Source organism: Microcebus murinus, chromosome 22, assembly GCF_040939455.1.
Source record: "Microcebus murinus isolate Inina chromosome 22, M.murinus_Inina_mat1.0, whole genome shotgun sequence".
In the NCBI taxonomy this organism is placed as follows: domain Eukaryota; kingdom Metazoa; phylum Chordata; class Mammalia; order Primates; family Cheirogaleidae; genus Microcebus; species Microcebus murinus.
Genome location: NC_134125.1, coordinates 4,852,552 through 4,866,705, shown reverse-complemented (window position 1 = coordinate 4,866,705; position 14,154 = coordinate 4,852,552). Strand labels below are relative to the sequence as shown.

At 54.7% G+C, this 14,154-nt stretch overlaps 1 protein-coding gene across 1 annotated transcript in view; it reads left to right on the top strand.

Moving 5' to 3' along the window:
- Positions 1 to 14,154, top strand: part of DNAH10 (dynein axonemal heavy chain 10) — a 123,332-nt gene that overhangs the window by 84,986 nt on the left and 24,192 nt on the right. The window contains exons 53-59 of the mRNA XM_075996477.1: positions 1,695 to 1,898; positions 2,505 to 2,585; positions 4,835 to 5,032; positions 5,521 to 5,682; positions 7,881 to 8,055; positions 12,733 to 12,914; positions 13,972 to 14,108. Of these exons, the coding sequence (XP_075852592.1) occupies positions 1,695 to 1,898; positions 2,505 to 2,585; positions 4,835 to 5,032; positions 5,521 to 5,682; positions 7,881 to 8,055; positions 12,733 to 12,914; positions 13,972 to 14,108 (1,139 nt within the window). The remainder of the gene's footprint in view (positions 1 to 1,694; positions 1,899 to 2,504; positions 2,586 to 4,834; positions 5,033 to 5,520; positions 5,683 to 7,880; positions 8,056 to 12,732; positions 12,915 to 13,971; positions 14,109 to 14,154) is intronic.

Genomic DNA, 14,154 nt, shown 5'->3' with positions numbered 1-14,154 from the left:
GCTAACACCGCACGTGTCCAAGGGCACCCGGGGGCTTGAACCCGGACCTTCGGCATCACAGCTCTGCTCATAACCACTTTGCCGTGTCACAATCCTGTCTGCCTAGGAACCCATGAACGTTTGGGGACCTCTTTTCTTTCCCAGGGAGCCATTACGTTTAGCAATTGTTCGTTTCGGCACCTGTGTCCCTTATCGTGTCGCTGTGTCGGTCATGGAGTCTATCACAGACAATTGCAAACGTGACAGTAAGGCTGAAAAGATGTCACAGCAAACACCCGTGTGCATGTGTCTAGACGCCACGGTGCCTGCGTCACTGCTTGCTGGATCACGCGTGCGAACACTCTCCCTCTCTCCACACGTCCGGTTCCCGGCAGCAGCAGGGCCAGTCGTACCTTCAGCTCGCTCTCCCTCAGTGCTGCCGCATGCCTGTCACCTGTCACTGTCTAGATCCAATTTTTATCGTGTTTTTCTTTTCATGCAAACTTTAAACACAATGAGAGGCACACATTTTAAAGTGTGTATTTGCTGCGTTTAGATCACTGAGTTTTACGTCACGTCTGTTTCAATGGGCCATCAGCTTTTTGAGGCTGGGGACCATGTCAGCCACTTGGACTGACTCCACAGCGTTCATTCCAGACACCGGATCGGGTAGGGCGTGAGACAGGCATGGCCTCTGCCCTCCCCGAAGCTGAGAGTCCAGGCTTTGTGTGGGCTGATTGACATCAACGACAAAGACACACAAAGATGCACGGTGATCACAAATCTCGAGAGGTGCTATGCATGAAAAATACAGCTGCTCGGGAGAATTCGGGCAGGGCCCATCTCAGTTTGGACAGGGAGGCGTCGCTGGAAAGAGACTTTTCGTATGACACCTGACAGATGGCGTATTAGTTCCTGTGGCTGCTGTAACAGATCAGTCCGGATGTTCTGACATAAGCCGGCACCTCTACCTGGCGTGTACCCAAATCCCAGGTGGCCATAGGTGGGGCAGGTCAGCGTAAAATGCCTCCTTTGTCTGAGCTAGGGGGCAGCTCTGGGGAGCGCTTCCCAAGTCTAATTCCCAGGAGCCGGAAGCTGGGCAGCCTAGGGCCTGCCAGGTTAACCCTTTCCTGCATGGGAAAGCATCAGGCATTTAATAAAGACACGTTGCATAATTTGAAATGGTGCAGAGATAGGGAAAAGAAGTCTCACTGGCTGGGGCTTCTCAAAGGCAGCCCGGCTGACGCTGGGTCTGGGCTGTTCTTTGTGTTGGGGGCTGTCCTGGGCGTTGCAGGATGTTTAGCAGTAGCCCTGGACTCTACCTATTGGACACCAGTAGCGCCCCTCCCCCATCCCAAGTTGAGACAACCAAAAACGTCCCTAGACATTGCTAAATATTTACTGGGGCACAAATCAAGCCCAGCTGAGAATTCCTGCTTCAGAGTCAGTGGCGGGTGACTGTGGTCCCTTTCATGCTCACAGTAACCCTCCCAGGTAAGCAGGAGGAGTTTATTATGCCCATTTTGCAGATGGGGAGCTTGAGGCTTGAGGGGTTTTGGTCATGGGGGGCGAGTGAGCCTCGGGTATCAAAGTCAGGGCCCAGCCCTCCTCGGCAGCTTGTCCGTGACCTCGTGCTTCCGCTATTTCGCTCAGTGCCTGGGAGAGGTAATGACCTTGAGACAAAAGAATACCACCCACGCGTCTTTGTTTTCTAGGAATCGTGCCTGCGCTTTTCCCCGAGGAGGAGAAGGAGTCCATCCTCAGCCAGGTCGCACAGGAGGCCGTGAAGGCGGGCATGGGGCCGGCCAAGGAGTCCGTGTGGCAGTTCTTCGTGAACAAAAGCGCAAACAACCTGCACATCGTCCTGGGCATGTCGCCCGTGGGGGACACCCTGAGGACCCGGTGCAGGAACTTCCCAGGTACCCTCGAGCGGAGCCCGCGGGCCTGTTTCCCTGCCTGCAGGGCGTGTGCGCTGGGGGTCCACCCACCTCTGGAGGCTCCACCTGCAGAGAGCGGGAGAGGAGCCTTGTGCTGAAATGTGGCCCCGCACGGTAGGGTGGGCCTCCCCTGCTTGCAGGGCTCAGGCGTAGGGGACTAGGTGGCGTCCACGGCAGGGGAGGGTGGCTCTCTGCTCCCTCCCATCTGGGAAAACTCTGCCAGTACCTGCCCTTAGACAGAGGCTCCTAATAGGAGGGGGATTCTGTCTCCTGCAGGGGCATCTGGCTGTGCCTGGAGATGTTTTTGGTTGTCACAAGGCAGGGAGGGGTTGAGGGACACTACTGGCATCCAGTGGGTGGAGGCTGGATGCTGCCAGACACCTGCCACGCACAGCCAGCCCCTGCAGTGGGACCCTCCGGCCCCAAATGCCAACAGTGCCGAGGCTGAGAAACTGCTCCTGATGAATCAGACTTGGACGCTTCCGGCTCCAATTCGCCAATCCGTGGGCTGCGGAAGATGGTGTCGAGTTCCTGAGCCCATCTCAGGGCTGCAGAGTGAGCATCTTCTTCGTCTCTTGTCTTTTCAAGGTCTGGTAAACAACACTGGTATTGACTGGTTCATGCCCTGGCCTCCCCAAGCCCTGCATGCGGTGGCTAAGTCATTTCTAGGTAAGTCACAGCTACTATGGGGACTACGTTGTTGGTATAACAAAGAGATTTATTATCACTTTTCCGTCTTTGAATTTGGTCCAGGAAATTCCTTCACTGGAAACTCCTATGGTAAAATGGTTTTTCATTTTAGGTCTATATTGTGTTTTAGTCCAAAGGGATTTCAGGAGACTTACAAGGGCAATTTAGGATAAAAATTGACTAGGTGTCATCTAAAATATGAGTTGGCAAACCATGGCATGCTGCCAAATTGGCCACCACTTGTTTTGGTAAATAAAGTTTTATTGGTACACAGACTCACTCACTAATTAACATACTGCCTATGGCTGCTTTAATGCTACAACCGCAAAGCTGAATAATTGCAACAGGGACTGTGCTCTTACTGGTTGGCTCTTCGAAGGAAAAGTGTGCTGGTACTCCAAGCGTGCCCCATGGACCTTTCAGTAAATATCATCGATCAGCACTGAACTTCTCTCTAAAGTTTCCAACACCTAAGGCCTTGTATATTTATTTAAATCTTTGAATAAGAAAGCAAGTCCTTTTATCTTTTAGAGAAAATATTTTTCTTTGGACCTAGCTTGCGCAGATTTATGCCAAATGACCCTGGGTGACTTTGTAAATGTATATCCAATAAATAAGTGAATAGTCCCTCTACACAAGCAGAAGTCCTAACTTATAATAGTTTTTTTTTGGCAAAGGGGGCTTTTCTTATTACTTAACTCAGGGGGTGGAAGCTTTTTTATAAAGTTCCAGATGGCACTTATTAATATTTACAGCTCTGTTGGAACTACTCAGTCTGCCACTGTATCATGAAAGCAGTCACAGACAATATGTACGTGAATGGCTGTGGCCGTGTTCCAATAAAACTTTATTTACAAAGAAAAGTGGTGGGCTGGCTTTGTCCTTGTGTTTGTTGTTTGCCAACCTGAAAGAGGGGTGCCTGGTTTGCATGGGGGTGTGAACCATTTCCAGGGTTAGCACTTGGGTTTGCTTTCAGTATTCTGTGTTTCAGTGTCATAAATACCGCTGGAATTCGCTTAGAGTTTTCTCCTTAGAATGTATTCCTGGGAATTGGGATGGCTATGCCCAAAAGTGTGGACGTTTGCGGGGCCGAGTTTTCCATGCACGCTGTAAAACGGGCCTTCAGGCTGCGGTTTGCTGACCCCTGGTATAACTCAAGATCAGCTCTGCAGAATGTGGGTGCATCAGTACCCTTGATCACTTTCCTTCCTTCATTTTAACATGAGACATGCTCTGCTCTGAGGTGACTATGTTTAACAGCCTGTCAGGTGACCCGAGAGATGTAATCCTGGCACTGGAGCGATCACTCATTCTTCCGAAAGATCTGTAGGATGGCCTGACTCTTGCCGGGTACGAGCGGGTGCTGAGGACCCGGCCGTGGTGGCTGAGCAAGCCCCGGCAGCCCAGGGCGGGGGTGAGACGTGCTGGTCTCCCCTGAGAGCCCGTCCCCATCCACTGCCGTGTCTGAGCCGTTAGGAGAGACGCAGCTTCCTAGCGGTGGGAAGGATCGGCTTCCTGTGTTAGCAGAGGAGTTGCTAGAGCACAGGTCACAGCTGTGGTCTGGAAAAGTCACCAATAAGTGATAGCTGCTCTTTTCCTTCCTTTATTAAAATTTTTAATCTCATTTTTCACTGTCGTAAGCTATAGACAACAAATTTCCCATGCTAATCATTTTTAAGTGTAGACGTGGCATTCATTGCCTTCCTGATGTGCACCCGTCACTGCTGTTATTTCCAGAACGTTTCATCATCCCGGACTGACGCTCTGTCCCCATTGATCAGTCACTCACCACCCCCAATCCCTCCAGCCCCTGGCAACCTCTAAGCTACTTTCTGTTTTGGGGAGTTTGTCTATTCCAGATATTTCATAGAAGGGGAATCATGCATGCACTATTTGTCCTGCTGTGTCTGGCTTCGCTCACTTAGTGCCCATGCTCTCGAGGTTCCTCTGTGTTGTGGCATGTGTCGTTGCCTCATCCCTTCCTATGGGTCCATAACAGTCCGCTGTATGGAGCGGCCACATTTTTTTGTTTGTCCCTTCATCTGTTTTATGGACACTTGGGTTGTTTCTGCCTTTTGGCTGCTGTGAACACTGGTGCACAAGAATCTGTTTGAGTCCCCGTTTTTAGTTCTTTGGGGGTGGGTCTCGTGGTAATTCTATATTTAACTTCTCGAGGAACTGCTGTTTCCTTTCTTTAAGGGGCACCTTTTCCGTTCCTTCCTCTTCAGGGGATAACCTGATGATTCCGCCGGAAAACACGGAAGACCTGGTAGAGCACGTTGTCCTGGTTCACGAATCCGTGGGGCAGTTCAGCAAACAATTCCTGCAGAAACTGAGACGCAGCAACTACGTGACTCCCAAGAACTACCTCGATTTTATTAACACCTACTCGAAATTACTGGATGAGAAAACTCAGTATAATATAGGTAAGACTTGGGGGTGGGATGGCTAACAGAGGTCATTATCACGAGTAAGAGTTCAAGCACTAGATCTTTTCTTGAAGCAGATGTTTCTTAGCAGGGTGAGGCCAAGCATTTGGCCTTTGGGACTTTGCATTTTGGAGTCATTCTTCTGTGTGGGCAGGGCTCTGGCGTGCTGTTAGTTTTAGCTCAGTGTCGGGCCATACACCTTGTCGCTCTACGTTTCCATCTCAGTAGGGAGACTGTTCAATGCGACGCGCTCTGTTAGGAAGGGCTTTTAAGAAAATGCCCTGGTGCTGGTGTTGGCCAAGGGACGGGCTGTTTTCTGACACATAGTCATGTTGGCTGGTGCCGTCCCAAAGGATGCGTGACAGCTTGTAAAAATGACTATTTTTCGGTGAGCCCGAGTCTGGCGAACCTGGTGAGCGCTGGCTCACCCGGGTGCGTTCGGAACAGCAGCAGCCTCGACAGCGAGCCGGCCGCTCTCTCCCCAGCCCAGTGCAAGCGTCTGGAGGGCGGCCTGGACAAGCTGAAGGAGGCCGCCATCCAGCTGGACGAGCTGAACCAGAAGCTGGCCGAGCAGAAGATCGTGCTGGCGGAGAAGTCGGCCGCCTGCGAGGCCCTGCTGGAGGAGATCGCCACCAACACCGCCATAGGCAAGCGGGGGTGGCCAGGGGCGGGCCCACGCCCCAACAGGACGGGGTTCCACTGGGGACATCCTTGAGAAGTCACTTGTTGGCTCTGAATGTGGCATCTCTGATGCTTTGATTCCTGTTTCTTCCCAAGCTCCTGTCCGGCCAGCCCTGTCCCCCTTCGTAAGCACTGAGACTCTCAGCAGGGCCCCAGCAGGCAGCTTGGGGATTTGACCGGGTGTGGAAACATCAGTTTCTTGACCTTCAACAAGCACATGGGCTGAGTGCCTGGAGTTGAGATGGCCGGAGCCTAGCATCCTTTGTGTGGGGCTGTCCTGGTTCTCCCCAAAGCTATTGCAAGCTTCTCTCCTGGCCCTGCACCTGGGCCTCCTGGCGGAGCGGCTGTGCTTGCCTGGGCCGCCCCGCTCCTGGGGCGCCTGCTGTCACAGGTCTCACAGGAGACCGCGCCCTGGCCCCTCGCCTTCTCTCGAGGTCTTTGGGCTCCTGTCTCCTGCCCACCTTGTACATCGTTAGGATCCTGATCCTGCGCGGCCACTTCCCTGGTGCAGAAGCCACCTGACCTCCCTGCCCCCTTCTCCTTCCAGTCCACACGTGTGTGGCTTCTGAGTGTGATCTTGGCTCAGTCCCGCTGCCACCGCACCAGGCCTGTGCACAGGGTCCGCTTGCCACCACTCTGGTGACAGCGCCCCAGCGTGGCCTGGGCAGACCGCCCCTCCCCAAGTCCCCAAGCGTGCTGTCAGGATGGACACTCCAGCCCTGGTTCTCCTGGACTGCACATTTCGAATTGGCCAACGTGAGACCGAAGATAACTTGAGTTCATGCATCCCACATCAGCGCCGTGAAGAGACTCTTGTGCATCACGCGTCCAAGCCCAGATCCCTGGAGTTGCCTTGTCTGTCTTTTGGCATCGTGCGCCTCTCTGAGCTACGCTCTCTCTGCACAACAGATTCTCCTAACCTGACCTTGTTGGTTTCTGTTGCTCGCAACCAAAGCAACTTAACCGACGGCGATCCCTTCCCTGTCATTCATGGCAACTCTCGATGCCTGTTTTTGTGCTGAACGCTTGGTGAGGCTGAGAAGGGTCCCCGTTGATCTCTCCGTGTCACCTGGCCCAGCTCATTTCCCTGGACACGTGTCCCCTGTTCACTGTGTCATTCCTGTGTGCCCACATGACTCTTGCAGCAACTTGTTCTTTTCCTCCCTGTGCTTTGCGCAAAGAATACCCTCTTCCCTCTGCCCCCTCCCCTGATGCCCAGGCTGCAGTTTGGACTGAGGGTGACCTGTTTGCCATCCCCACATTTAGTGGCTTTCCCATCTGTGGCTGTTTTCCCTTCCCTATTGCCATCATGCTTGTCCAGGATCACTTTGCTCCCACTTGGACTTTTGAAGGTAACCTCATCTGGGATCTCTGCCTCCAGGCTGCCCATCCCTATCAGGACTATTTTGGAAACTGAGCTCAAAGTGACATAAGCTCAAGTGGAAATGCATTGATTTGGAGGTGTGCTGGCTTCAGGCACAGCTGGATCTAGGGGCTCAGATGTGCCAGTGGGAATCCGTTCCTTTCCCTTCCTTGGCTCTGCTGTCTTCTGTTTGGGCTTCATCTCAGGCCACAGGCCCTGTCCACGCTCGGGGTACAGGAGCCCCCAGCACGAGGCTGGCATCCTGCCAGCGCAGCACCCTGGGTGTGTTTATGGGCCGCCTACTGCCATATGATGTCCTACGGCTGCCATAACAAAGTTCCATGAGCTGGGTGGCTTAAAACAACCAAAATTGAATTCTCACAGTTCTGGAGGCCTTGAGTCTGAAATCCAGGTATGGGCAGGACCTGGGAGAACCCTTTCTGGCCTCTTCTGGCATCTGGAAGGCAATATGTGGCCTTCGGTGGCTTATAGGTGCGTCACTCTGATCTCTGTCTCCATTGTCATATGACCTTCTTCCCCGTGTGTCTTTACGTGGCTTTCTTATAAGGACCCCAGTCTTTGGATCTAAGCGCAGAGTTGGAGTGGCTGCCTGGAGTCTGAGGCCCAGACACAGTGAGCGTGTCTGCCCCGCCAGCAGAGCCCGGGACCCCACGCCGGCCAAGCTCCCTGGACCTCGGCGCAGACCCGCCTGAGTTCCGCGCTCGGCCTGGGCCCAGGGGCCAAGTGCGCCCGCCCCTCCCCGCTCCCAGTGGCTTCACTGGCCTCCCTCTCCCCCCGCAGCGGAGGAGAAGAAGAAGCTCGCGGAAGAGAAGGCCATGGAGATAGAGGAGCAGAACAAGATCATTGCGGTGGAGAAGGCCGAGGCCGAGGCGGCCCTCGCCGAGGTCATGCCCATCCTGGAGGCCGCCAAGCTGGAGCTGCAGAAGCTGGACAAGTCGGACGTGACGGAGATCAGGTGCGCGGCGCGGCCTCCCTGCCCTGTGCCGACCCCCATCTCGCCGGGTCGCGTGCGCATTCCCAGACGGGCCGGTCCCCGTGGCCCCACAGGCAGGTCTCACCGCTGGGGACACTCTCGTTTCTGGCCGGTGGCTGACTTTCCGCCGCCGGCTCCTGGCGGGACGGTGCCCGTTCTCCATAGGGCCTCTCTCCGTGGTCCTCCGTGTTACTGCGTGTGCCAAGCAGCACGTCTAGTTGAAAGCCGTGCCCTTGCATTCTTGTTAGTGAAACGTTTGTGGAATTGGATGCAGGATTCAGCTCCTTCCAGGACAGGGGACCTGAGTCCTTCCCGGGAGGTCACCCGGAAGTCGTTATTTCAGCGTAGTGTTCGCAAAGTGTGAGACCACAAAGGTACAAGGATGGGACAGTGCAACACCACGTGGGGCAGTTGAGTCGCCAGGACGCAGTCTGAATGCGCACCAGGCCGAGTGGCGGCACGGGCCGTCAACATACACAGTTCCGTGACTTGGGGCACCGCTCCCAGGGCAGCAGCATGAAGACACTGTGAGAGCAGAGAGTCGGGAAGGATTTTTGAAAGAGATTTATTTGAAGAGAAGGGTCTGTGAGTCCCCCATCAACCCAAGGAAGGAAGGGTGGGGGAGGGGTTCCATGGGATCACTCGGGGAGCTTGACGTGTGTCCCCTGCAGTGAGACAGACATTACGGACAGGTGCCCAGCTCTCCCCGAGAAAGTCGAAGTGGCCTGTAAGGAGTCATTTTTTAAAATGTCATTATTGGAACATGTAACACATTCATGCATGGCTCTGCCCCTTATCTGCTGTGTGACCTTTGGCAAGTCATCTGACCTCTCTGTGCTTCAGTTTCTTTGTTTGTAAAATGTGGATGATATTTGTCTCCACCACATCAGGGTCTTCTTTCTTTCTCTCTTTTTAATGAGGCAAGGCCTTGCTCTGTCGCCCAGGCTAGAGTATAGTGGTGCAATCAAGCTCACTGTAAACTTGAACTCCTGGGCTCAGGGGCTCTTCCCACCTCAGCTGCCCGAGTAGCTGAGACTATAGGCACACCCCACCACACCCGGCTAATTTTTAAATATTCCGTAGAGACAGGGTCTTGCTATGTTGCCCAGGCTGGTCTTGAACTCCTGGGGTCATGTGATCCCCAAAGTGCTGAGATCAAGGTGCCAGCCACTGCGCCCGGCCTACCAGGTCACAGTCTGTGTTAGGGTCCCATGCGCCGGGACACGATGAGCTCTCAGACCCGTGCGGGGCCGTGGACGTGTTAGCCGTTGCCGTGGTTCCAGCGTCACAGGCGCACCTGGAAAAGCCCCCGCTGGGTCCTCCCCGGGCTTCGTTCCGCCCCTGCTCTGCTACAGGTCACCACCGCCGTCCGCCTCCCACCTGTCCCTCCAGAGGGCTGTGCATGCTCAAGGCAGCCAGCCACACGGGGGCTCTTCGGATCCTGACTTGGATTCCGAGGGTTTGGGGAGCGAGGGATACCATCAATCCTTTTTTTCCTTCCTTTTATATAGAAATGGTAACACGCTGTGCGTTATTTTGCATCTCTTCTGCTTAGCGATGCATTTTGACTGTCTTTTGCATGTTGATCTATGATGAGCTTCCCCAGTATTTTAAAATAGCCCCATCCCATCCCATCGTGTGGCTGGGCTGTGCCGTCATTTATTTAACCATCCCCTGCTGAGGGACCTTTAGCTCGGCTCCAGTCTTTTGGCTTTACAAACACGGTGGCAAAGAAGAAACCCGACTGTACTTCGTGTTTCGTTGTGCACTAGGGCAGGGCTACCTGTAGGATGCATTTCCGGAGGTGGGGTTGCTGGGCTCCAGGCTGTGTGCCTTCCTGACGCCACAGCTGCCACGGGGATGCCCCGTGGGGATGGAGCCGGTTTCCACGCTCACCCGACATCCAAGCACGCGGCACCTGCCTTTTGCCGACCTCACCAACAGAGGGTGCCATTCAACGCTTGGATTTGCTCATCTTGCTGCTGAAGAGCCGTATTTGTGCGTTTTAATTTGCATTTCTCTTATTATGAGTGAGGCTGGCCCTTTTTTTCACATATGGAAAAATCTGTATCAAAGTTACATGTGTTTCCTTTTCCATGAACTGTTTTGTGCTTTGTCCGTTTATCTGTTGGGTTGTTGCTATTGTTGCTTTTTGTTTCTTCTTACCCATTTCCAGGGCCTTTTTCTATAACACAGAGATTCGCTTTTTATCCATCACGCGAGTTGCAAATCTTTGCCCAGCTTTTGTCACTGGTGGTTGGACTTTGTTGATGTGGTGTGTGTGTGTTTGCCGTGTTTATTTTTATGTGGCAGATTTGAGCAGTATTTTGTGGTTTTTAAATATTGTGCTGTAGTTAGGCTTTGCCACTGCAAGACTGTAAAATAATTTCCCTGTGGTTTCTTTCTGCACCTTTATGGTTTAATTTTTTATATTGGAATATTTTATCTATTGGGGATTTCTTTCCCGGGGTTCCCTGTGCGGGGCCCACTTTGTTTTTTCCAGATGACTAGAGTCTGGCTTTCTTCAGGCCATTTTGATGTTAAGCACAATGAGCCGGCACTTACAGCTGGCAATTTCATAATCCATTAATTCCTTAAGAAAGCACTTCCTTCCTTTAATACTCAGTCCCCTTTGCAGAAGTCATTAAACGTTAAGGCGACGAGGAGTAATGAAGATTAGCAGTGGACGTTTCTCCACCATAACAGTATAAAAGGCTCCCTTTGTCACTGGCCTTCTGTCTCACTTTTCTTCCTTTCGTTCATTCCGCAGCAGTCGCTGGGGTTACTGGCGGCGAGCCCGGCAGGCGGCGTCGTTGCCGCAGTCTGTTTTGGGACATGATGTAGGGGGTCAGGAGGGGAAGGTCCTGGCTGCCCCGACGGTGGCTGATGTGGACCTGCCCGGGCCGTGGCTCTGCAGGCCGAGCGGGCGGCTTGAGGGACAAGCGGAGACGGTCGGGGTGTCTGGTTTGTGATGACTCTTTTCTTCCAGGGAGGGCAATGTAGCACCCCCCTCTCTCATCCCTGGGTTTATTTTGTGATAGAAGACAGGAATCCAGTGAAGCTGGGCATCTCTGTTTCTCTGACTAGCAGCCTCTGCATCTCAAACACCTCTGTTATCCAGCACTGGGGACCGGGATGCTCTCTGGATAAATGAGGAGGTCCCAGGGCACGGTCTGTAAGCTGACAGCAGAGAACTTCTCTTTTACTGACACACAGGATTTTGGAGCTGGAAGGTTCTGGTTCTGTGTCTCCACTTTACAGATGGGAAAACTGAGACCCCTGGCTGGTTCCTAACTTGCCCAAGGGTGCAGGACCCCACCCCTCAGGCCAGGGGGCTCTTTCTGTCTTGGATCTGAAAATATCTCACTGATCCTTTCCACCCCTGATTATTGAGAGAACAGTGGCCGGGGCCTGGCTTTCATCAAGCCTGACGGGGGACCTTTTAAAGCCAGCTGACAACATCGCCCGCTTTCGTCAGCGCCGCGTAATTGAACCTTTCCCTGGTGACTCAGGGCCATTACTCTAATCATCCGGCTTTGTGCTGTAGTCTGGGTGTCCTCCCTCCTGGCCGCTGCCCTGGCTTTTCCTTACTCTGTGGTTCCCTCTCCCCACTCCCGTCTGCAAGGGGGTGGGGGGATCCGGGGCCAGACGGGCGGGTGTGGGGTGCCCCCGCAGAAGGTCTCCAGACTGCTGTCTGCTCCGTGTCTCCTCCCTCTGTCTCTCTCTGCTCTGTGCCTCTTGCTCTGCTCTGCTCTGTCTGCTCTGCTCGGTCTCTCTCTTGCTCTGTGCCTCTGTCTCCCTCTGTCCCTCCCTGTCCCTTTGTCCTTCCTTCTCTGGCTCCCCCCGGCCACCTCCTGGAGCAGAACACAGAGGCCTGGGCTGCAGCCTGTCTCCCCACGCTGCGGCTGTGCACTCCAGGGGCCTCTGCCTCCTGCTCTGCTCCCCGTCTTTTCCTTCCTTTCCTTTTTTCCTTTGTCTTTTCTGCACCGTTCTCCTCTTGCTTCTGTCTCCACGGCGTTCGCTGGCGGGCACCCACTCTGGGAGGCGAGTCAGTTCCCCCTCGGGCCTTTGCACCCAGGCCGCCTCTGGTTTCTCCCGGGGTCCCAGTTCTCTGGGGGGTCGAGGGCGCAGACGTCAGAGTGTTGGAGGAGGAGAGCAACGGGCCGTCTGGTCAAAGCCAAAAAAAAAAAAAAAAAAATCACATCTGGGGCAACATGGCCTGGGAAGAGCCCAGACGGGGGACCCCAGACCTCCCAGGCTGCTTCGCAAGCACACAGAGCCCTGTTTCTTCATCTGGGAGTGGGGAGAGATGGTGGCGATAATGACAATAATGACAGCAGCCACCATGTAGAATCTGAGGAGCCACCCCAGGGTGTCATTAAGACACAGATTCCCAGGCTCCGCCCTGGCCCCGGGGTGGCCTCGGTTTGCATTTTAATGACCACCCCCGAGACTCTGGTCCCCGCCTGGGTCCCAGGACCATCCCTGTCCTCGGGGCGGCTCCCACCGGAGCCCCGTCTGTGCTGGGACCTGGCTCTGAGTGTCTCCGTGCGGCGCCGCCTCTGGGGAGCGGCTTCCGGGTGGACGTCGTGCCTGGAGCTGCTCCAGCCGGCTCCTGCCGCGCCTGGGGCCACCGAGTGTGTGTCTGTCCCTCGCCAGGTCGTTCGCCAAGCCCCCGAAGCAGGTGCAGACGGTCTGCGAGTGCATCCTCATCATGAAAGGGTACAAAGAGCTCAACTGGAAAACCGCCAAGGGCATGATGTCCGACCCAAATTTCCTGCGGTCTCTGATGGAGATCGATTTCGACTCCATCTCCCAGGGCCAGGTGAAGAATATCAAAGGTGAGCGGGCTCCAATGCGGGCACGGCCAGGGTTGACCTCGACTGGGCGTCTTGGTCTCTGGGACGGGGACGGAGCGGCAAGGAGGGGACTTGTCACCGGCAGGCCCTCCCCTGTGGTCAAATGGTGCCACCGAGGCCCTGCTGATGGAGCGGGAGACAGACTGTCCCCCGAGGGAGACGGTGCCCATTATGCGAAACAGCGAGAGAGGCCGGGGTGGGGGTGGCCGAGGGTGCCACTGGGTGCCGGGTTCATGTGGGCTCTAGTCGTCCTGGTCGGGAGACAGGAGCGTCTCACGGGGACCCAGCCCAGCCTGTCCTCCGTGCGGCTCACGTGATGCGCACGGTGGCGCAGAGAGGCGGTCTGACCTTGACTTCTCCCCTCGCCCCTCCTGGCAGTATAAAGTCGTCTTTCGGGGCCCGGGCAAGGGGCAGAGGCCCACGTCACCCATAGCCAGCCCCTCCATCTTTGGTGACAGAACCCTGAGTTCCCTTCGAGTGGGTGTGTGGCAGGGAGGACTGACGTTGTCCTTTGCAAACAGCAATGCATTTCGTACCGTGTTTGACGGTTTGAGTACAGCTTATCATCAAACGCTCTTTCGCAGCCCCTTAAGAACGAAAGTAAAGTAAGCACAAACAATAACAACAGCCACAAAGACCCAAGGCACTCCCGTCCCTCATACTGCCTGGATGGAGTCCTTCCGTGTGAGAGACTCCTGGGGTGAGGACGCAGGTAGAGGTGACAGGTGACCCGTGATGGCCGACAGATCCCGGTTAGCGGCCTGTGCGGAGCAACCCTGGTGCCTGTTGGGGGTCCCCGTCATGCCCTGATTCCCCGGATCTTCTCGGTGTCCTAGGATGTCCCTTATTCACATCTCAGACATCCGCTCACGCACCGTGGGGTGGCCCACGCCGGGGTCCCGGGAGCGCTGCCCAGATTCTGCTCACTGAGGAATAAGGAACTTGCTACGCTGACTGTGTCCACAGGCAATTTATCCCTGTTTTATTTTCCCAAGTTGAAGCTCGCCACCCATACGAACACTTGCGCTTTTGACCGCAGGCCTCCTGAAGACTCTGAACACCACCATCGAAGAAATGGAAGCCGTGAGCAAGGCCGGGCTGGGGATGCTGAAGTTCGTGGAGGCCGTGATGGGCTACTGTGACGTCTTCCGAGAAATCAAGCCCAAAAGAGAGAAGGTATCGCCCATCCCCAACACGGACAACCCGCTGGAGTCAGCATTAA